The sequence below is a fragment of the Saimiri boliviensis genome, chromosome 14, assembly GCF_048565385.1.
Source record: "Saimiri boliviensis isolate mSaiBol1 chromosome 14, mSaiBol1.pri, whole genome shotgun sequence".
Classification (NCBI taxonomy): domain Eukaryota; kingdom Metazoa; phylum Chordata; class Mammalia; order Primates; family Cebidae; genus Saimiri; species Saimiri boliviensis.
The window spans coordinates 1,641,501-1,666,012 of NC_133462.1; the positions used below are offsets into that span (position 1 = coordinate 1,641,501).

Consider the following 24,512-nt stretch of genomic DNA (forward strand, 5'->3'; position numbering starts at 1 on the left):
AACAAGAGACCAAGTGAGAAGGGAACACTTCAAACGTGTCATTTTACCCAAGAGCAGGGACATGGAATAGCACTGGGAAGAGCAAAAGTAGCAGACAGATATGTTGAAAGGCTGTGCAACTGTAACACTGTAGGTCATAGAGAGTTAATGCAGATGCCCGAGGATATCAAGAAAACAAATGATGTCGGTAGGACTGAAAAATAAATAAACAGAAAGACATTTCTTCCTTCGAACCTCCAACAGTTTGGAGAAATGACAGAAACAATAATGTTTGTTTATCTGGGGCCCCCAGCTAGTTGTGCTTAGCGTTTTTCAGAAGTGCCCAACAGTAAGAAGGGCATCTGGAACTATTTTTCTGAAGTCTTGACTATTGAGATCACTGGGATCCTACCAACGCAGTGGGCCCTTCAATGTCTGGTTCCTAGTAAATTCACCTAAACAGTCCCCCCGGCATTGATCCATCTTCCAATCCATGGTTCTATACCATTTTTGCTTGTTGCAGATACCCAGTACTCTAGAAATCACATAGAAATGTAACTTCCATGTAATGGATTGAGTAGGCATTTTGAAAGGCCAGTTTTATTATTCAGATATGGTGAGGCCAACAGATCAGGAGATACTGCCATTAAAATACTTGGCTATTGGTCAGGCACAATGGCTCATGCCTGTAATCCCAGCACTTTGGGAGGCCAAGGCAGGCAGATCACGAAGTCAGGAGATCGAGACCATCCTGGCCAACATGGTGAAACCCCATCTCTACTAAAAATATACAAATTAGCTGGGTGTGGTGGCACATGCTGGTAATCCCAGCTATTTCGGAGGCTGAGACAGAAGAATCGCTTGAACTAGGGAGCTGGAGGTTGCAGTGAGCCAAGATGGCACCACTGCACTCCAGTCTGGCAACAGAGTGAGACACCATCTCAAAAAACAAAAAAAGAAAGAAAAACGAAATACTTAGCTACACAGAGTTCCCAAGAAAGGGGCGCACATGAGGCAGCGTAGGACCACACGGGGAAGCACCAGGATCGGAAAAGCGGGAGTAGGGGGAAAGCATGGGCAAGAGCCTTCACTGTGCTTTTGCAAGAATGGTCAAGACAGGGTAAGCAAGCTAAGCAGGGTTAGGCTTGGCTTTTTTTTTTTGAGACAGGTTCTGATTCTGTCACCTAGGCTGGAGTATAGTGGTACCATTGTAGCTGACTGCAGCCTCAACCTCCTGGGCTCATTTAATACTCCCACCTCAGCCTCCCAAGTATAGGCATACACCACCATGCCTAATTATTATATTTTTTGTAGAGATGGGGTCTCACTATGTTGCCCAGGCCGTTCTCAAATTCCTGGATTCAGGCGATCCTCCCACTTAAGCTTCCCAAAGTGCTGAGATTACAGGCCTGAATTTCATTAGGGGCTGTCCCTACTTGCTTAATATTTGACCTTGAAGTTGTTACAACAGGAATATAGTGGCTCCATGTGTGAGGCCTTGATAAAGGAGGTGGTAGAAGGGAATGGGCACTGAATTGTTTGGTTGCATACGAAAGGCACATACCCAGGTGAGACCTTTGCTACCACTTAAAATTATCTAGTCCTGGGATGGGCAGTTGGTCAGGATCAGCAAGGCCCCACCTGCCAAACAGCTGAATAGCCAGTACAGTGGCTCATGGCTGCAATCCCAGCACTTTGGGAGTCTGAGGTGTGAGTTTTACTTGAGCCCAGGAGTTTGAGGCTGCAGTGAGTTATGATTGCACCACTGCACTCCAGCCTGAGTGACAGTGAGACCCTGTCTCTCCCTACCTCTAAGCAAACAAAGCCAGCTTAAGAAACACACATGTGAATACATGGATCTCCAAATAAAATGAGGCAGAGTAGCTATGAATGTCCTTTCCAGCAGCTAAGAGCAAGGACAGAAAGTATAAGCAGGAAGTCTGTCTCCTAGGTCCACACCCCTGACACTGCTCCAAAAGAGGCAAAAGAAACTGTCCATTCACAGTTTAGCTGAGAACATTCAATTGTGAGATACGAAACGCAGATTTTGCTATGAGCAAAAATAATCCATTTCTTATCAATCATTAAAAATCTTCAATCCTCAAAATTAAAATACATCACTGAGCATTGTGGAGCCTCCTCAGCTTCCCACAATGGAAAGCTGGCTGCGGGCCAGAGTTTGAGTACAAAGAGGAGGTACACATACAAGAGACCAGATTCCTCAAGGTCTCTAGCACCATGTCTCTGTAAGGGCCCTCTCAGCTGGCGCCAGCTGCTCCCACTTCCTCCAAGCGAAACCCACAGACAGATCCACAAAAGTGACTAAGCCTGGAACAACATATTCTTTAATCTCAAATTATCCACATCTAATGATACAGGAATTATTATGGACTCCATATTCTTCAACTATCTCTGTTGTGGCCAGAGTAACAGAGATAGCAAGAACAAAGAGTAGATGAGAAACTGACATATGTGCTACTGAAAGAACACAGCATTTACCTACCCATCACACTTTTTTTTTTTTTTTTTTTTTTGCTGAAATAAAAGCCAACAAAGGTTTATTTGCAAGTCAAACCACTTGAAGCGTATCTATGAAAGATACTAGGCGGAGGCAAGATCCTTTCTCACAAGACTTCCTGTTCCCCGTCATCAGTGAATTAAATCGTGGCTAGTTTGTTAAGTATTTTCACTGTGATTGATTTTTTTTTTTCTTGGTTACAATGGTTTACAGGTATGTAAGCCTTCATTTCAAAGCTATAGTTTTTGTTATAATAATTTTTATTTGCTTAATGTTACAGAAATGTAAGCTAACTCAGCATTTTTCCACTTCAGTTACTGTGAAAAAGAGACAACACAACAGGCCAGAGACTGCTATTGTTTGATCTTGCAAGGTTCACCCTTGGCTGCAGTCTGGGACTTTAGGTTTTCGGAGGTTTCCCATTGTTCCCAGTAATGAGAAGTAGCTCCATGTGCCTAAATTGTCTGTGTAAACAATGTGGCTTATGCTGAACACCTCCTATTCTTCTGGAGGTCTAGAATTATGGTATGTGCTAGAAAATGAGTCCAATACTAACTCTGAGCAATGGGTGCCCAATAAGACTTTCTGGAACACATCATCACACATGTTGTTCTAAGTCCCAGATGGAGCTTCAATTAAGCACATCCTGTGTGATTTATATTGAGATAAGATCCTCGAAGATTGTGCCTGGTTTCTTCTGGACTTCAGTTTGAGCCTTTTCCTTTTACTGAGTTTGCTTTGGATTCTTTCAGTGTGGTAAATACAGCCATTGAGTATGACAAAATGCTGAGTCCTGTGAGTCTTTCTAGCAAATCATCAAATCTAGAAGGGGTCTTGAGGGCTCCAGCAGTCATTCATTCTGAGTTTTAAGATTGTGTACATAGGTCCATCAAAGCCCATGTAGTTTCTCTTTGAGGTCAAGGTATGCCATATATGGTGCCACCGATATGCACAGCTTTGTGGGAAACTAAAAATTATAATAATAAAAATACTCTGCTGTGTATGGCCGTTCACCAAAACACACATATATATTGAGGGTCTACTAAGGAACAAAAGGGAATGGGGCAGTGGTTGAATGTGGGGATGATAAAGAAAAAAGAAATGGCCACAATGTGTCTGGTTTGGGTAACAAGACAGAAATTAGGGGGACTAGCTGATGTTCTTCAGGCATCTCAAACCACGTGGAACCACGTGCATGCCTTGGCCCTTCTCGACTCCTTCTCCCCACCCCTCCCACATTTCCTCAAACCCAGATATTCTCTGTCTTTTCTGCAGTCACAACAGCTTATACAGGCATTAAAGAGTGAGTTTGGTTTATCTCCTTTAATTCAAAGAATGGACAAGATGTACTATCAAATGAGAATATATTATAAATAAATGAGCACAGTTTGACCCATTTTAGTAAAAATAAATGGTGACCAGGAAACAAAAACCCGCCTTATGAGAAGCAATAAAGAGGTAAGGACAGGGATTCTGAAAGCAGTGTAGTGGCTTCCAGTCTCCAAACCCAAATTTCATAATTGTGAAACCTTTGACAAATTCCTTAATCCTTCTGTACCTCAGTTTTTTCATTTGTTAAAGGGAGAAAATAACACTGTGCACCACATGGAGCTGTCATAAAGGTTAAAAGAGCTGATGCATGTAAAACATTCAAAACAACGTCTGATACACAGTAATACTGTAGCTTTTGTTCTCTTACGATGATTACGGGTGCATCTCCATGGCCAAGGTCATGGCCACATGATACATGCATATAGGCTCAGTGAGTACAAATACAGAAAAGGTGTGGAATGATGACCAGTGGGTAATGACACAAGAAACATCCAACCTGGAGACATGGATTTGGGGAAACTGTGTAGATCATTGAGAGTAAAGTGTCTTCAGCGCAAATTAACTCACTCATAGGGTGAATGACAAGTTAGACAACAGCAAGGATCACGACAGATGGTGGGAAGTAAAGCTGTTTTACAGACGGAAGACAGACATAGACCCTAAGGAAAACGAAAGGAATTCACAGAGCCCAGGAAAGGACCTTCAAGTCAGAGATTTAGCAGTAGAGAGGTCCAAAAAGAGAGCCGGGGGAGGAAGAGGGGGTCAAAAGGGACTTTTGTGAGACCTGCTTAAGTCAGGCAACAGTGGTGGAAGTTGCCATTTAGTAGTATCTGGGGAGTAAAAGAAAATGTAAAGGGGTGGGGACAGGTAGTGCACAGAATAGTTACTCAGGGCATGTGTGTGAGAAGAAGAAGGAATAAGCAGAGCTTGACAGGCAAGGAAGGATGAAATAGTTTGGAAATGAGGCTTGAAATATGAAAGCTATAGATTATGGGGAAAAAGTTGGTTAATAAGGAGAAGACTAAACAACAGAGTATGAAAAACAGAGGATCAGGCCAGGTGTGGTGGCTCACACCTGTAATCCAAGCACTTTGGAGGCCAACACAGGCAGATGACCTGAGGTCGGGAGTTCAAGACCAGCGAGACCAACATGGTGAAACCCCTTTTTTTAAAAAAAAAAAAAAAAAAAAAAGCCGGGCACGGTGGCTCAAGCCTGTAATCCCAGCACTTTGGGAGGCTGAGGCGGGTGGATCACGAGGTCGAGAGATCGAGACCATCCTGGTCAACATGGTGAAACCCCGTCTCTACTAAAAATACAAAAAATTAGCTGGGCATGGTGGCACGTGCCTGTAATCCCAGCTACTCAGGAGGCTGAGGCAGGAGAATTGCCTGAACCCAGGAGGCGGAGGTTGCGGTGAGCCGAGATCGCGCCATTGCACTCCAGCCTGGGTAACAAGAACGAAAACTCCGTCTCAAAAGAAAAAAAAAAAGAAAAAGAAAGAAAAACAGAGAATCTAGACAAGTTTGGTTGGGGAGGAGTATGTGGGTCTAATAACAAAGGGTTCAAGCAATCTTAGAAGAAGAATGATCCCTTCTCCACTGAGGATATAATGAGGCTTACAGAGCTGGAGAACTTTACATACAACCTTCCCCTGGAATACACAACTCTGAATGATATGCAGATCACCCTCAGTTATAAGATCTGTTAACAGAAATATTTAAGGAGCCAGTATAAAAGACTACAGGACTTCTACTCCTCCAAATAATTTACGATTTCTATTCAAATATTGAGACAAACCACCAGAAAAGCATGACTTTGGAACTCAGTTTTGTCTGTTTTCTGAGTCCTTGAGTATTAAAAACTAAGCAAAGAAATAAAAGATGTACAAAAGAACCAAAGAGAAATTAAACAACTGAAAAATACAAAACCCAACATGAAAACTCACTGGACAAGCTCAACAGTAGACTACATATGGCAGAAAAAAGAATCAGTGAGCTGAAAAAAAGTCAAAAGAAATTAACCAACATGAAAAAGGGGAAAAATAGACCAGAAAAAGGGGGTAAAAATGAAAGCACAAGAGACCTGTAAGACAGTAACAAATCACTGGAGTTCCAGTGAGGAGAAAGAGTAGGGGTGAAAAAATATTTAAAGAAATAATGGTTAAAAATTCCCAAATTTGGCAAAAGGCATAAACCTACATATCAAAAAGCTGAGGAAAAACTCAAAAAAATTCCATGTCACACAACTCATAACCAAACTTGTGAACACTACAAAAAACAAAACAAACAAAAAATCCCTCTTTGAACGTAGGTTGATAAAAATGACACGCTTACGAACTAGGGACCAATGGTTCAAATGGGAACAGATTTCTCATCTGAAACCACAGTGGACAGAAGGAACAAACGTGTTTCTCAAATACTAAAAGAACTGCAGATCTTAAATCCTATATCCCACAAAAATATCCCTCAGGAATGAAGGGAACATAAAGACCCTTTTAGAGAAAGGAAACCAAAGAACACCTGTCACCAGCAGACAGAGCCTAGAAAAAAAGGCTACAAGTTCACCAAACAGAAAATGTTAATAGAAGGTGGTTTACAATTTCAAGAAGGAAGAATAATGGAATGGGTAAAGAGATCAACAAGCAATACTCCCTGTGACTTTTGTAAGATATATTTGACAGTTGAAGCAAAAATTACATTTTCAAACATGGTGCTCAATTTTGAAGAGGAACTACTTTAGACAATTATATTAACAGGCAAGGTAAAGGGACCAATGGAAGTAAGGTTTCTATACATCTAAGTGCTAAACTTTTCATACCATTAACTGTGATTATGTTACATATGTACAGTGGACTACCCAAAGCAACCACTAAAAAATTAATACAAAGAAATGTATTTAAAACACTACAAATATACCAAATGGAATTCTAAAAAAAATGGAAGACTAAAAAAAAAAAAAAACAAAAACCAAAAAAACCGAAGGAAAAAAACAACAGGAAACACACACACACAAAATCATAAAATAGCAGACATAACACTAACATAATTATTGTAAACTTAAATGGTCCAAATACACCAATAAAAGACAGAAGTATGCAAACTGGGGTCAGGCAGAGTGACTCAGACCTGTAATCCCAGCACTCTGGGAGGCTGAGGCAGGCAGATCACCTGAGGTCAGGAGTTCAAGATCAGCCTAGTCAACATGGTGAGACCTCCTCTTTACTTAAAATACAAAAATTAGCTGCGTGTGGTGGCGGGCACCTGTAGTCCCAGCTACTCGGGAGGCGGAGGCAGGAGAATCGCCTGAACCTGGGAGGCGGAGGTTGCAGACTGCGCCACTATACTCCAACCAGGACCACAAAGCAAGACTCTGTCTCAAAAAACGAAACAAAAAGAAAAACAAAAAAACTGGATATAAAATCACAACCTGAATATATGCTCTTCACAAGAAACTTACAAATATAGTGATATAGATAAGGTTTAAAAAAGTATAAATAATGCAATCATTAACCAAAAATGTAAGAGTGACCATATAAGTATTAGATAAAGAAATGATAAGAGTATTATCAGGAGCAATCAAGGACACTGCGTAATTATACAAGGGTCAATATACCAAGAATACCAAGCAAACCTACATGTGTATGTACCAAACAACAGAGCTTTAAATCACGTGGAGCAAAAACTGATAGAACTTCAAGGAGGAATAGATAATTCCACAGTTATAGTTCAGGACTTCAACATCCCTCTCTCAGCAATTGACAGAAATACTATACAGAAAATCAGCAAGGATGTGGGAGACCTAAATAACACCACAAACTAACAGGATCATACAAACATTTATAGAAACTTTACCCAGCGACAGCAGAACCCACATTTTTTTCAAGCAGCTATGTAAAACAAGACAGCCTATATCCTGGGTCATAAGGAAAAAAGTCAACAAATTTAAACAGTAACATCAAATGTAAAACAAATTAGATTATCAATAACAAATAAATAGCATGGAATACTCCAAACACTATTAAACAATATACTTCTAAATAATTCATGGGTTAAGAGAAGATGTCTCAAAAGGAATCAGGAAAACTTAGAACTGAGTAAGATAATCAAAAACATATTAAAACTTGTTGGATCAAACTAACAGCAGTGTAAGAAAAATGTATAGAACTTAAAGCTTATATTAGAAAAGAAAAAAGCCTTAAACCAGTGACCTAAACATCCACCTCAGGAAACCACTGAGTCGAATACAATCAAAGCCAAGTAGAAGAAAGGACACAATACAGATCAGAGCAGGTATCAGTGAAATTAAGAACAGAGAGTGGAGAAAAACCAGAGATATAAAGTGCTGTTTCTTTGAAATGATCAGTGAAACTGACGTATGTCTACAAAGACTGACAATGATAAGTGACACATTTCCAATATCAAGAATACAACAAAGAACATAAGTACAGATCCTGCTGCCATCAAAAGGATAAAAGGTAATATTTAAAAGAACGCTACAAATTAGAAAGTTTACATAAAATGAACAATTCCCTAAGAAATATCTATAAAAATTCATTCAATATGAAATACTCTGAATAGTTCTATAGCTATTAAATAAAATAAATACATAATTAAAAAGCATCTAAAAGTAAATCTCCAGGTCCCACTTGGTCACTGGAGAATGCTATCGAACATTAAAGGAACAAATAACACTGATTCTACATACTATCTTCCAAAAAAACAGAAGAGAATTCCTTCCAATTCATGTTGGGAGGCTATTTACCATCTAGACATCAAAACCAAATAACATTTATCATTATCACTCATGAAATTAGAGGAAAACTTCCTCAACAAAATACTAGCAAATGAAATACTGTAGCATGGTATATATACAAAATTATACTCCACGACCAAGTACGGCTTATCACAAGGACACGAGGCTGGTTCAATACTCAAAACTCAATCGATGTAATGCATCATATCAACTGACTATAGAAGTAACAGCATACAATTGAATCAATTGATGGAGAAAAAGCATATGACAAATTGGACACTTCTTAATAACAAAAAAATCCCAGCAAATTAGGAATAGAGGGAAACTTTCTAAACTCAACAGGGAAACTCTTTGGAAGAAACTTTCAACATCATACTAATAGGAAACTGTCCCTTTGATTTGGGTAGGAAAAAAAAAAATAGAGAAACTGAACATTTCCCCCCTAATATCAGGAACAAGGCATGGATGACTTGCCACTCTTCATATTCAACGTCACACTGGAAAGCCTACCTAGTCCAATAACATGAGAAAAGCAAATAAAAGGTATACAGATGCGAAGAAAGAAAAAAAACTGTCCCAAATTGCAAATGACATTTCTGTGTTTAAAATCCTAAGGACTACCAGGCGCGGTGGCTCAAGCCTGTAATCCCAGCACTTTGGGAGGCCGAGGCGGGTGGATCACAAGGTCGAGAGATCGAGACCATCCTGGTCAACATGGTGAAACCCCGTCTCTACTAAAAATACTAAAAATTAGCTGGGCATGGTGGCGTGTGCCTGTAATCCCAGCTACTCAGGAGGCTGAGGCAGGAGAATTGCCTGAACCCAGGAGGTGGAGGTTGCGGTGAGCCGAGATCGCGCCATTGCACTCCAGCCTGGGTAACAAGAGCGAAACTCCATCTCAAAAAAAAAAAAAAAAAAAAAAATCCTAAGAATTAGGCCGGGCGCGGTGGCTCAAGCCTGTAATCCCAGCACTTTGGGAGGCCGAGGCGGGTGGATCACAAGGTCGAGAGATCGAGACCAACCTGGTCAACATGGTGAAACCCCGTCTCTACTAAAAATACAAAAAATTAGCTGGGCATGGTGGCATGTGCCTGTAATCCCAGCTACTCAGGAGGCTGAGGCAGGAGAATTGCCTGAACCCAGGGGGCGGAGGTTGCGGTGAGCCGAGATCGCGCCATTGCACTCCAGCCTGGGCAACAAGAGCGAAACTCTGTCTCAAAAAAAAAAAAAAAAAAAAAAAAAAAAAATCCTAAGAATTAGGTCGGGCGCAGTGGCTCAAGCCTGTAATCCCAGCACTTTGGGAGGCCGAGGCGGGTGGATCACAAGGTCGAGAGATCGAGACCAACCTGGTCAACATGGTGAAACCCCGTCTCTACTAAAAATACAAAAAATTAGCTGGGCATGGTGGCACGTGCCTGTAATCCCAGCTACTCAGGAGGCTGAGGCAGGAGAATTGCCTGAACCCAGGAGGCGGAGGTTGCGGTGAGCCGAGATCGTGCCATTGCACTCCAGCCTGGGTAACAAGGACGAAACTCCGTCTCAAAAAAAAAAAAAAATCCTAAGGATTCTCCTAAAACAAATGACAAGAAACAATGAGTTTAGGAAGGTTGCAATACAGTAAAATAACACTGAAAAAATAATTATGTTTCCATATACTAGCCAGTATCATGTGAAATTGAAACTTTGAATATCAATGCCATTGGCAATCACTCAAAAAACTATGAAGCTATAAATCTTATTTAAAATGTACAGGAGCTATACTGTGTGAACTATAAAACAGTAATGAAATATATCAAAGAGTATTTAAATAAATGAAAAGATATGCCATGTTCATGAATCAAAAGGCTAATAAAGATGCCAATTGCCAACATTATCGATCTACAGATTTAACTCAATTTCTATCAAAATCGAAGCAAGAATATTTAAAAAACAGAAAAACCAATCCTAAAGTATATATGGAAAGCCAAAGAAATTAGGAATGCTAAATGAAATTTAAATAAAAATAGTAAGAAAGAAATCACATTACCCAATTTTGAGATTTACCATACAGCTACAGCAATCAAGTGAACCAAAAGATAGGAATCAAGAAAAATTCTGAGTGTTAGTGTTCAAATTCCATTAAAAAAGGATTTTAAAAATCAAAGACCTAAACAGTCTTAACTGGTGCAATAAAATGTGCACATTCATGTTTCCTTTTATCGTTAAATATAAAAGTATTTCATAACTCAAGCCTTCACATCTCTCATATAAACAAGTGCTTCCCAAGAGACAATGTGGTAGAACAAAGACATTATGTTCCCAGACCTTCCCTTACTTTCCTGACATTGGACAGAAATGTACATACAAGACAACAGTATAAAAGAAGCAGTGTTTGCATTTCATTTTCTTTTCTATGTCACCTCTTTTTATAAAAATTCCTGAGATAACACTGCACTGTAAACTAATGAGAAAGATGGAGCTAAAGGTTTTCCTAAGTGCATAATAACCACTGGGTGTTTTTCCAGGACGAATTCAGATGGAGAATAAGGCTCTAAGCTGTGTGATTTTCTAATATGTCTCCTTAGGTGACACATAATATTCTGCAACAGGTTTTCTCACAGTGAAGACACTTGTGGGGTTTCTCTTTGGTATGGTTGATCAGAAGCCATGTAAGATGCTTCCTCTTGCAAAAGATTTTCCTCAGTGGTGACATTCAAAAAGTTTTTCCCCAATAAAAGTTCTTCGATGTTGACTGAGGTCTGCCCACTTGTGAAAGGTCTTCCCACATCTGTCACACTTATAGGATTTCTCCCAGTATGCATCCTTTGATGCTGAGTCAGGGATGAGCTGCGACTGAAGGCCTTTCCACATTCACTGCACTCATACGGTTTCTCTCCAGTGTGGATGATGGAGTGTCGAATGAGGTTTGTGCTCCAGCAAAATGTTTTCCCACACTCGATGCATTCATAGGGCTTCTCTCCACTATGAATCCGCTGGTGCCTCGTGAGGCCTGACCTGCGGTTGAAGGCCTTCCCACACTCCGTGCACTCATAGGGCTTCTCTCCAGTGTGGATGCTGAAATGTCGAATGAGGTCTGCCCTATTGCTAAAGGCTTTTCCACATTCTTTGCACTCAAAAGGTTTTTCTCCAGTGTGGGCCCTTTTATGCAAGATAAAGGTAGAGCAGTGGGTGAAGGCCTTTCCACATTCACTGCACACGTAAGGCTTCTCCCCAGTGTGAATCCGCTGGTGCCTCTTGAGGTATGATCGGTGGTTGAAAGCCTTCCCACACTCCAGGCACTCAAAGGGCTTCTCCCCAGTGTGGATGACATAGTGGTGAATGAGGGCCGCGCTCTCACAGAAGGCCTTCCCACATTCACTGCACTCGTAGGGCTTCTCCCCAGTATGAGTCTGCTGGTGCCACATGAGGTATGACCTGTGTTTGAAGACCTTGCCACATTCGAAGCACTCGTAGGGATTCTCACCACTGTGGATGATGTAGTGTCGAATGAAACCCGGCCTATCTCGAAAGGCTTTGCCACACTCTTTGCACACAAAGGGTTTTTCTCCAGTGTGGCTCCTGTTATGCAAGACAAAAGTGGAGCGGTGGGTGAAGGCCTTTCCGCATTCACTGCACTTGTAAGGCTTCTCTCCACTGTGAATCCGCTGGTGCTGAGTAAGGTGTGACTTGCGGTTAAAAGCCTTCCCACATTCCATGCACTTATAGGGCTTCTCCCCAGTGTGGACCATGTGGTGTTGCAGGAGGTATGTACTCTTGCTAAAGGTTTTTCCACACTCTGTGCATTCATAGGGCTTTACTCCAGAGTGAATCCTCTCATGCCGAGCAAGCAGGCGTTTCTTGTTAAATACTTTTTCACATTCATTGCATTTAAAAATATTTTCCTCTTCCTGAATAACTGGATTTTTACCTGATCCATGTGAGTCACAGTCATGGACATCATCTCCTAAGGAGACTTGATCCTGTATAATCCTTGAACACACACTATCAGCTGTCCCTAAACCATCATGTTTGGGGCTCATTTTTCCAGGAAGTGTCTCCTTTTGGGAATCTATGCCTGGTCGCAAGTGTTCTCCCTGCATTTCTGAAAACCCATCCTGATCCTTGGGTTGCCCCAACTGGAAGTCTCCTGAAGTTCCTTGTCTTAGTTGGCCCCAGAGCGAGACTCCTCCAGACAAGGCTAGCTTGCAAGTGGTAGGTTCTGTGTTCTTGGGTTTTGCTTTGTCACCTGAAAGAAATCCAACACACGGGAGGGCCTGTTAGTAATGTAAAAAGAGAAGAAACAAAATCACCACTTCAGTAAAGAAAATGAAGTTATCAATGGTGCCTTTATGTCTGTTGTATTTTGCCATATTGAACCCCAGATACATAATTTGTTTCTTCTCTTTTCCTTGGATTTCTGACTCTTTGAAAAAGAGAACAAGCAGAGAGATCAGGTGAGGGAGCAGGGACTAGAGTGGAGCTATCACCTCAATTCGAGACTGAATAATCATATAAAGGTAACTCATTATGGGTTCCTAAACAGTTTATCCTAAATAGATGATTCTGGCTGACGTCTGGTGGCACCAGAAAGACCAACCAGTGAGTAGCAGGTTAGGCCTCTGAGCCACAAGATACCAGCTGAACTCTGGAAAAGGAATGAAGGTTGGAAACTCCACATGACAACGTGGGCAATGTCACGTGGGCAATTATTTGATAAACTGTGTGTACGTAATAAAGCTCAACAAACTCTAAAAACCAGAGCTTCAGTGGGCCTCGGGGGTTCGTAATGCTCTGTGCACATATTTTCACACATCATTGCTGGGTGGGTAACATGTCACTGAGGAAACTTTGTGTTTGGAACATCTTCAGCCAGCTCCACATCCTGTGTCTCTTCTAATTTGTAGGCTTTGTAATAAACATTACTGTGAGCATAATAGGTTTTAGAAAATTTTATGAGTCTTTTTAGCAAGTTACGAAACCTGAGGGTGGTTTCAGGAAATCCCTGAATTTGCAGTTGGAGTTAGAGGATTTGGGTAGACTGGAAAGTCCCAGGGGACTGTGTCCTCAATCTTGAGTTTGGCTAATCCTGGGAAAAACATCAAGACAGTTTTCCAATAGAAGGTACCCAATGAAGTAAGTCCTACTGGTGACAAGACAAAGTGGGAAAGACACTGCAGCCTTAGGAGACAGAATATACAAAGGAGCTATAGCACACGAGTGGATGGTGTTGATGAGAGGCTAGGGGAAAGATGAGGCAGAGGGGAACTGATTCCCAAGATTCTGACTAGGTGACAGCTGTGAAGAGCAGTGCCACTCCCAGGAAAGGGCTCATAAGGCAACGTGGTACTGTCATAGACATAATGCAAACTGGGAATGAAGAAAAAGAGAGTTCAGAAATCTACTTACACACAGCTGGAGCTTTGGTAGATGGCGAGGAGGCATAGCACCTCAGTGAGGAGAGACTACTAAGGAAACAGAGCTAGAAAAATTGGCTACCCATACGAGGAATGGAAATATTGTATTCTACCACATTCCATACTGAAAACAAACTTCGGACTGACAAAGACGTAAATGCCAAATGGCAAGTTTTACACCCTACGATAAAGTAAACAAGAATACCTTTTTGATATTGGGTAGGGCAACATTTTTTTCCACAAGGCACAAAATAATCAGGTAAATAAACCATAAATTAGACTACAGTATGTAAGAAACTATAAACTCTAGTGAACAAAGGATACTTTAAAGAGAGTGGAAGGACAAAATTAAAAACTAGACAAATATACCTGCAGCAAATATAACTGAGAAAAGATAGGTAGGCAGAATGTATAAAAATCAAAGCAAAAAGAGAAAGCCAAACAAGTTAATTGAAAAATAGGTATTTATCATCAAATAACATCTCACAGAAGAAAATACAGATTGGCTAAGAATCATATGAGACACTAAACCACCTTACCAATGAGGAAAATGCAAATCAAAGAGCACAACAGATCCACTTGATCAGCAAACACTGAGGGGCCTTATAGTTTCAAGTACTAGATAGGATACGGATCAATGGAAATGTCTAAAAATTCCTGAGAGAAATTTTTTGATATAGGTCCTTTAGAAAACAATGGGAATGATCTTGCAAACTAGAACATTTGCATAGTCCATAATCTAATTATTTCACTCCAGAAACATTAAAAATGTACCCCTACAATGTGAAGGATGAACAACATATATGAATGTCCACAGCATCACTGATTATGGAGGATAAAAACATGTAAACAATTAAATACTCAGATAGTGAATGAATATAGGAATACACTGTGAACCATGAACATTTAGTTGTTTTATTTTCTTAAAGGGTAAGGAAGTTGAGCATATTTTTATGTTGAGTACAGAAAGGATAAAGTTACAAAACAGGCAGAATATAAGTGAAGAAAACATGTCCATGAGAAGGTGTGATGTAAACTCTTGAAAAAACTGACCGTGGCCAAGGGCAAGACCTCTTCCACCATGGGAAAAGAAAAGCTACTGATAGGAGAGGTTGAAATGAATGTGTAAGGGTTGCTCGTTAAGCAATGTAAGTAGATGACACTGTCAACATGAAAACCCGCTGATACATCATCAGCAGTCATATGCTGAGACACTGGTGGATGGGGAAGTATTAATTGTCTGGAACGAGGTCTGAATGCAGGAGTACCCATGCAGGAAAAAGAGCTGACCAGAGGCATAAAGCAGATACAAATATTAAGTTTTGGAAATCTGTTAACATCCCCTAGAAAAAAGATGGTAAGAACTTAGAATAAGAACACAAGGAGGGCAGGTGTGGTGGCTCATGCCTGTAATCCCAGCACTTTGTAAGACCAAGGCAGGCAGATCACCTGAGGTCAGGAGTTCATGACCAGCCTGGCCAATATGGAGAAACCCCTTCTCTACTAAAAACACAAAATTAGCTGGGCACAGTGGCACATGTCTGTAATCCCAGCTACTCGGGAGGCTGAGGCAGAAGAACTGCTTGAACCTGGGAGGTGGAAGTTCTGGTGAGCCAAGATTGTGCCACTGCACTCCAGTCTGGGCAACAAGAGTGAAACTCCATTTGAAAGAAAAAAACGAACGGAAGGATAGGTCTGATGGAGGTGGTAGAGGGATGAATTCAGGAGACATGTATAATGTGAAATCAAAAGGATCTAGAGATGGCTGGATGCAGGGACTCATGTAGGAGGTAGAGGGTCTGAGGCTGGGTCCAGTCCCCTAATCTGCCTGGATGGCAGAACCATTCACTGAAATTTGGGAGGTGGCAGGAATGAGCATGGTCATGGGTTCCATCTTAGGCATGTTGAGTTTTGTGCTTTTCAAATTTTCACGTGGAGATGCGGCACTGAGGAGGGAATGATCTGGAACAGACTCTGAAAGGCTAAAAAGGGAGTGCACAGACATTCACGGACTGGATGAGCAGCTCCAGGGACCTCTGCAGGCAGAGGCCATGGCTCTGCAGTGGCACCAATCCACACACCTGACAGACGACCCCAGTGTCCCCTGCAGCCTGAATGTGGGACAGGTGTCATCTGTCACCCTGAGGGGTTTGGAAAACAGAAGATATAGGAAGACATGGAAAAAGGACTGCTTCTTAGTGTCTGACTGACACTCAGGGGACGGGTGGAAGGAGAAGATGGGAAAGGCTGGTAGGCAGAATATAACTGGAAAGAGAAACTGGGAGAGTAAGAAAGACCCTATTCCCCAGAGTTCAGAAGAAAATGTGACACAGCATCACTCTTTAGGGTTAATAATGACATTGTGACGAGTCGCTTACTATCATAAGCTATAAAGCTTTATGCATTAATGTATCAAATAACTATATCTTCAAACTGCCCAATGGCATAACAATATTTTTTTCTTTTTTAAATAAAAATAATTTCTAATAGCATTTTTCAGGAACAGACTGAATATAGTGGACTGAGTAGGTGCTCACCAAACCATCTGCTCTTCTCTTTGGACAGGCAGCTCAGCCACAATTCCTAGACTCACGAGCCCAAGTACAGCCAAATGCCCAGTTCCTATGCATGAAATATGGGGGGAGATGGTACTTATGGAAGTGGGTGTGACTTCCCTTAATCCCTTAATTCTCTACCAGCAAGAGGATGTCAGGACATCCTGAAAGCAACAGGTTAATGACATAAGGGCCCTGAGTCCTGAATAACTGTGTGGTAGAGAATTCCCTGCTGACCCACACAGACCTCAGTATGAGTGAAAAATAATTTTTATATGTGAACCATTTAAATTTTGGAATTTGTTGGATATAGCAGCTGGTGTTAACTTAGCCAAGCTCATGTACAAACTTCACTAGGGTCACAGAGTAGGTGACTGGGAAACCAGGTTTCAGGCCCACAAGGTTGAAGCCCCAGGACCAATCTCAGTTCATACACCTCACTTCTCCCCAGGAGTGGTGACAAGTGTGATAGGGCTGTGAGAACAGAGAAACAACAGGTCAAAGGGCTCCAAGGCTCCCAAACCCTTAGAGAAGCCACAGTGAGAAGCATCCCAAGAGATCCCAGGGCCAGTGGCCTCCTCACAGTCTCAAACCTGCTGGGATTCCCACTTGCCCAGATCTTGGCTCCTACCTGGACGGGTGCCTTGGGAGAGGTCTTCCTTCCTGGTCCAGGGCTCCTGCCCATGCTCTAGGTGGTAGATCAGCTCAGGTCTGGGAACAGGACACCCTGTTTATGGAGAAAGTGGATACATGGATGCTGGTGAAAGGAAATACAGACCTACAATCTAGTCTGGGACTTCAGGATGGGGACCAGATCTTAGAAGGAATCTGCTCCTGTGCATGGGAACAAAAAGCTGGCATGTGACCTAGAAACCAAGAGCAGGCCATGTCATGCTGCCATGGAATCTCTACTCCTGATAGTAATTCAAAAACAAGTACTTATAGGCTATAACCATGTCCAGGGGACTATGTCAAGCATTTAAATGCATTATATCATTTCAAAAGTGAACAATATTTATGGAATACCTTAGAGAAAAGTGATATACTTTAAATATTAAATATTGATTATTTTCACTCAAGGTATGTGTCTTCATTGATCTAAGTTTTTTTTCTTAAAAAACATCCTAAGCAAGGTTTTATAATGTTCTTTCTCTAAACCACAGACTCAATGAGTCTGTCTTCTAGGCTGGAGTGCAGTGGCATGATCTCAGCTCACTCAGCCTCCCAAGTAGCTAGAACTACAGGAGTGCACCACCACGCCTGGCTAATTTGTTTTGTATTTTTAGTAGAAATGAGGTTTCACTGTGTTGGCCAGACAGGTCTTGAACTCTTGATCTCAGGTGATCCGCCCACCTCAGCCTCCCAGAGTGCTAGGATTACAGGCATGAGCCACGGTGCTCAGCCATTAAATGAGGATTCTGGTTGAGGATTCCCTCACAGTATTCCTAGGAAGTCCATATCATAATCAACACTATTTTGTTGACAAAGAAACCCAGCCTCAGGAGGTAAAGTGATTTGCAGAAGAGCACAGAACTGGTGAATGGCTGAGTCAGTAAGGACCTGCTCCTGCCATCTCTGTCTGTGCTGTTTAACCACAAAGCTCCACAACGCTGCCCAGAAAGTGCCAGGTCCAGGATGCTGACGACAATAATCGTGATGAGATGACCGTAACAGTACTGGTGGCAACAGAGATTGCAATGGCTCCCTGCACACAGCCTGGTCTCCCAGGTGCTGTTCTGAGCCCTTTTCATGTAATAACCCTTGACCCTGACAATAGCCTTGGGATGCGAATACGGTAAGTCCTCATTTGAACCATCTGAACACTGAGGCACAGACAAGTTCAGTAACTTGCCCAAAACCACAGTTTTTAAAGAACACAGCTGGGGCTGGACACCAGAGTTCTAGCTCCAAACCTTGGTCTCCCAAGCACCACACTAAGGAGGAAACCACGAGCACCAGAGCGGCCGGTAGAGGGTGGTGCTGAGGCAGAGATATGAGCTGGAGGGTTCATCCTGAGGGACCAGCCACCAGAGCGAGGGGCCGGTTCAGTGACTCTAGACCCAGCATTTCATGAACCATTAAAATATTTGAAAACTGAACATCCTACTATGATATGATTACACGAGGATATTTACAGAAACTTCATAGAGCAGGACAGTGGCTCACATCTGTAGTCCCAGCTACTGGAGAGGGTCTGAGGATCACAGTGAGCTATGATCTTGCACCACTGTACTTCAGCCTGGGTGACAGGGTGAGACCCTGTCTCTAATATAAAGAAATAACGAGTAGTACCTACTTTCATCAATATTTTACAAAAGAAGGCTGAGTGTTGTGGCTCGTGCCTGTAATCACAGCACCTTGAGAGGCCGAGGTGGGCGGACCACCTGAGGTCAGGAGTTCGAGACCAGTCTGGCCAACATGGTGAAACCCCATCTCTATTAAAAATATAAAAATTAGCCAGGCTTGGTGGTGCACACCTGTAATCCCAGCTACTCAGGAGGCTAAGGCAGGAGAATCACTTGAACCCAGGAGGCAGAGGTTGCAGTGAACCAAGACTGCACCACTGCACTCCAGCCTAGGCAACAGCGAGACTCTGTCTCAAAACAAACAAACAAACAAACAATGTTGTTCGGTCCCTGTGAGCTCATGCTGCTTGTTCAGGGCTGTGAGCCTAAGGCTGCTCCCTCTGCAGAAAAGGGGAAATTACCAACAGTTTGCAGGATGTTAAGACTTGGCACTAAACCAGACTTCTCCTCAAATGCTAAGGAGGCAAGAAAAGAAATAAAAGAACGACTTCCTCGGGGTGTCTCTCAGTACCAGCTCATAAAAGTGTCTGTCCAAGCACTCTCCGAAAAATAGTTTCTCAACCTTAGCACAACTGACGTTTAGGTCCAGATAATGCTCTGTTTGGGAAATGGTGGGGAAGAGGAGGTGAAAGGATCTGTCCTGCGCATCATAAGGATGTTTAGCAGCATTCCAGGTCTCCACCCACTAGATGCCAACGTCATCATTCCACTTTAACGACCAAAATGTCTCCACACGTACCCTAGCATCCACTGAAGATCAACATCGTCCCTGCTTGAGAACCACTAGCTTAGAAAGACATGAACAAGGTAAAGGTAAGAGACTATGGTGAGAAAGGGGCCTCCCTGAGATTTAGTGGTCAGGGAACAGCTGGGTGAGGAGGCACCAATGGTGCTGAAAAGGAGCAGCCATGTGAAATGCTGCATTACCCTGAGAACACTCATCAAAGAGAACAGCAAATACGATGGCCTAAGATGGGTGGGCACTTGTGGAAATAGCATGAAGCCCAGCAAGGCTGCAGCAGAGTAACTTTAGAATCAGAAGACGTGACGGTGATTGAAGGGTTGTTTAGAATAATATCTGGTGGTACTGAAGGTAAATGTCTCCTGGGGACCTGCCTGACCCAACCCTTCTCGGAAAATATCCCACTGCCCCTGACACCACTAACTGGGCTGTGGAGCAGATACATGAGCAACCAGGCACACCCAGCCAGATCCTGCTCTGGAACTCAAAAAAAGACCTGCAGACAGAGGCCGTCTATGCTGGGCGGTGGCTGAGAGATGGAGGGAAGTCCGAGCTGGAGGTAGAGCAGCACCTGCTGCCTGAAGCACGCCTCATCGACGCCAGAGAAACAGACAAGAAATCTGAAGGGGAAGGAGAGATCACAAAGCATAAAGCCTTGGGTGGCTATTCTTCCCTTGAAGTCGCTGAGGTAGAAAAGAACCATACAGAGTAGACAGAGACTTAAGCAGACAGAGAAGCCAGGACATTACTGTGGCGGTTCTCAGTTCCTACACCAGCCCCTCGTAACACACAGGTGGAAAGCCTACCGTTGGGGTCTGCAAAACACCCTGTTTCCTTCCAACACCTCCTTTGGCTGGGAGCCAAAGAGTACTCTACCTGTTGCCCAAAGAGATACAGGGAGACTATACAGCAAGAGGTGAGTTAGAAAATGACTGGAGCGTGGGAAGGAGGCAAAGCAGGTTCGAGAGGCCTTCTTGACCCGTTAGGCGTGGAGTCAGAGGATGGAATGAAGGAGGTGGCAGGTCCCCTGCATGGTGGAGAGGGAAGGCCTTACCCAGAGACACCAGGAGCCCACAGTTTTCCAGCATCACCTCCTGGTACAGGGTCCGCTGAGCTAGGTCCAGCTGCCCCCACTCCTCCTGGGTGAAAGTCACAGCCACATCATCAAAGGTCACAGACACCTGAAATGTCAAATAGAGGGAGTAGAGTTTGCCCTGGGACTGTCATATGTGCTTTGCTGGCAAAGGTGCTGCAAGATCAAGGCCCAACTCACTGAGGACCTCCTGAGGGCCTAACTTTGTACCAGGCTGAAGGAGGAAGGTGGACACTGCTTTGGACAGATTCCTGTAATGTAAAAGAGAAAGGCCTTCTATACAGGAGCTATCAGAGAATGACAGCAGACAATGGCAATAACTTGTAGACTGTGAGATGTAGAGATGTAGACAATTACAGTTCAAGAACATCAAAGGAATGAGAAAATAATGACGATGAAAATAATAACAGCAATAATGTTGACAACGACACTGCCTGAGCCTCACTGGGCCAGCTCATGCTGAAGGCTTCATGTTCTGTTTTAAAGCAACTACAAGTCCCCAAGCCTGAAGTCAGAATTCTCAAGTTTTAAACTGAAACTGACACTTGCCAGTTTTTGTGATCTTAGGCACCTCATTCATTTCTGCTTCAATTTCCAAGTCAATACAGAATTCCCACATTTCCCAGTAACAGACATGAGTTATTCAGCGCTTGATGGACTTTAAGATTTTATTAATCCTCCCACAGCCCCTGAAGTATTTCTAAACACCACCAAACACCTCCATGTCACAGTCACTGACCTAAGGCTAAGGAAGCTCCACAGATTCTCCCAGTTATTTTTTGTTGTTGTTGTTGTTGTTGTTGTTTTAAGAGACAGGGTCTCACTCTATTGCCCAGACTGCAGAGCAATGGCATGCTCAGAGCTCACTGTAACCTCAATCTCCTGGGCTCAAGCAATCTTTCTGCCTCAGCCCAAATAGCTGGGACTATAGGCACGTGCCACTGTGTCCAACTTTTTTTTTTTTTTTTTGGTGGAGCTGGGATCTTGCTATGTTGCCCAGCCTGGTCTCGAACGCCTAGCCTCAAGTGATCCTCTCGCCTCAGCCTCCCACATCACTGGGACTTCAGGTGTGAGCACCAGGCCCAGCCAGAGTTTCACATCCAATAAGCAGACACAGGATTTTAACCCAGGTCCCTCTGCTTCAGGGTTTAACACTGTGACCCTAACAATCCTCCATCACCAACGTGAATCCACGATAACAAAGACACAAAGTTGTAAAGCATTTCTACATACTTTTGCTGTTTAATCTGTTTTAGCAGCTCCTGAAAATATTCCCAAGACATGGGCAAAGCCCTCATCACCAAACTCACGAGTGCCAAATGCCTGAGGAGTGGCAGTGCCCGGACCAGCTCACTCTCTCCCCTGGACCCCAGGGAGACTGCATAATGAACCATCAGCCTTTTGCCTCCTTGAGTCCTGCCAGCAGGAATCCATAATGCCAGTGAACTTCAGGACCAGGAAACTCAAGTGGCTGAGGACAACGCAAGCTGTGGTCATGAGAATCCGGGCTTATGATGGGCCAAAATACCTTATGGGTGGAGGTAGGATGAATGTCCAACAAAAGACCACAGGATCTTGCTCTTCCAGGCCACGTCTCAGCTGGTGGGGGATGGAGGAAACCATGGTAATCTCACAAGTCCTCTTGGACCTCCTTAAACAACCAATACACTTTGCCTTGGTCTACACAGTCCTCTCTACTTGACTATCTGCCTTTTGCTTCCAATGGCCCCTGTGACTTGCTGGAGGAAAACTGCAAAGTTCACCTACAGGGCTTCTCAGCCAACTGTCTGTAAAAACAAAGGCTCTGGTGGCCCACATACTAAATATGAGTTTCTGTTACTTAACTACTGTGACTTTCGGCAGGAAACTGAACAGGTTGGAGTCTTGACCTCTTCTTGTGTAAAGCAGTGTTGAGGACAGAATGTCACTTTAAGGAGATCAGGATTAAATGAGATGATAAATAATGCCCACCTCTCAGTTCACATCAAGGACTTAATGAAGCCGTTACAGTTTCTGTGTTATTATTTATGCTCTTTGTCCCTACAAAGTCTTTAAGACCTCAACTCAGTAGCTGTCTAAAATTTTGCCAGATTCTCTATGCAAAAACGCCAGACCAAGGGCAGGTGAGAAAGGGACTACTTTTAGTCTGAACTGCCACGGAAGGCCTCTTCAAAGAAGTGACATTTGAGCAGAGCCAACAAGATGTCAAAGGGTCTTGCAGAGATCTGAGGACAGTGTCTGAAGCTGAATGAACTGTAAAGGTGAAGGCTGAGGGATGAAAAAGAATTCTGGGTGATCAGATTCGTGTGTCTGAAGAGCTGAGCCAGGGAGGAAAGGGAAGAAACAAGGACAGAGGTGGACAGCCATAGCGGACCGGGTAGGGACTTGGGCAGCCCATGGCTGAGAATTCGGCTTATGTGTGTGATGGGAGTCCCTGGGGTGGACTTCATCTATCCTTCAACCGATTATTGAGCACCTATCAGTGGCCTGACACTTTTGGCGGTGGAAAGCTACAGAAGGGCTAACTAGAAGTGGGGCATATTACGTGATTGGTTAGGCTGAGCAGGTATGGCTTTCTCTAGGTATGGCTTTCTCTGCTCTTGGTCCTCTGTTGGAAGCGGGGGTAAAAATTAGGGGCACAGTCAGTTATTAATCAGTCCTATTTGGGGCCTACTGTCCACAAGTTATCGTTTAGTTTCCTGAAATGTCACCAGAGAGTAATCTAGCTCCTTGCAAGACGAACTTAAGGCAGACTGGCTACCGGAGTTGTTTATTGCAGAAAAGGAGACTGGTTTCCCTGGAAGGTTGCTACACATTGCACGTCATAGCCCTATTTCTATGTATAGTTTGGCTACTGTTCACTTGAATATTCATTCAGTCTCTCAGGTACCACCACGACAGGAGACAACCAAGTGACGAGCCTGCTCCACGTTTCGTAAACAAACAAAACTACAAAGAGGAGAATCCTGTGACTGTCTTGGCTTCCAGCCTGCCCAGGGGGCTTCTCCGAACTGGGAAAAAAGCAGCGAAGCCGAAACCTAGTCCACTCACCTGCGCCGGGTCCGTCAATGCCGTCGCCATACTGGGACCCTGCAGCCCTGGCGGGGCGGGTCCCGCGGGCTCGGCCGAGCCCCACCCCTTCCCTGCGCAGGGCGCGGTGACCTTGGCTGACAGTCGCACTACCCCGTGACGGGGAGGCTCACCGTTCACGCCGAGACGCAGAGGTCGCTGTCTGCCTCCTACCTGCTCATTTCCCCAGAGCCGCCCGGGAGGGGGCGGCGTTCCACCGCCCCCTCTCTAGAGCCGGCGTGGACGGAACCGTCGCGCTCAAATGACGCCACCACCCAAACGCCGGAAGTCCCGCCCTAAGCTTCGCGGCTTGTCCTGGACCATTATTGGCTCCAGCGCCCGCCACGTACCGGGCAATGCCTTCTGGTTAATGTAGTTTTCCCTCCACAAAACACTCGCAGAAGGGACTCATCCTGAGCCGCTAGGCCTCGGCGTAAAAGACGCCTGCCTCTGTCCCGGGGGCACAACTCGGAAGCCTGGGGCAAGCTGGAAACCGTCCATTCTTCGCCGGGGGAGATCGAGCCAGGGTCAGGGCCGGTACAGAGACTCTGGACCAGGCTCCGGACCCTGACTTCCACCTTGTGTTAGCTCCCGTCCCAATCCTCTTGTACAGATCAGTGGGCAGAGTCACCAAAGGAGGACGCCGAGCGGCGCGCTGGCCCAGCGCGTTGCAGGCAAAGGGGTCAGATCGCTTGAGCCCAGGAGCTCAAGACTAGCTTGAGCAACATAGGGAGACTGTACCAAACATATACATAAGTATGAAACAAGCGGA

General features: G+C 43.7%; 1 protein-coding gene across 2 annotated transcripts; it reads right to left on the reverse strand.

Annotated features, from left to right (window-relative positions):
* Positions 1-2,306: 2,306 nt before the first annotated feature.
* LOC101033262 (uncharacterized) lies at positions 2,307-23,976 on the reverse strand. 2 transcript variants are annotated; one of them, XM_003944021.3, is made up of 4 exons: positions 23,723-23,976; positions 20,633-20,759; positions 17,162-17,257; positions 2,307-12,807 (listed from the first exon to the last, which is right to left on the reverse strand). In XM_003944021.3, the coding sequence occupies exons 1-4, from the start codon at positions 23,750-23,752 to the stop codon at positions 11,177-11,179; spliced, it is 1,884 nt and encodes a 627-aa protein (XP_003944070.1). In that variant the 5' UTR covers positions 23,753-23,976; the 3' UTR covers positions 2,307-11,176. The 2 variants fall into 2 exon arrangements, with proteins under 2 accessions (XP_003944070.1, XP_074241958.1); XM_074385857.1 differs by lacking the exon at positions 20,633-20,759 and having other exon boundaries at positions 23,723-23,852.
* Between the last annotated feature and the right edge of the window lie 536 nt (positions 23,977-24,512).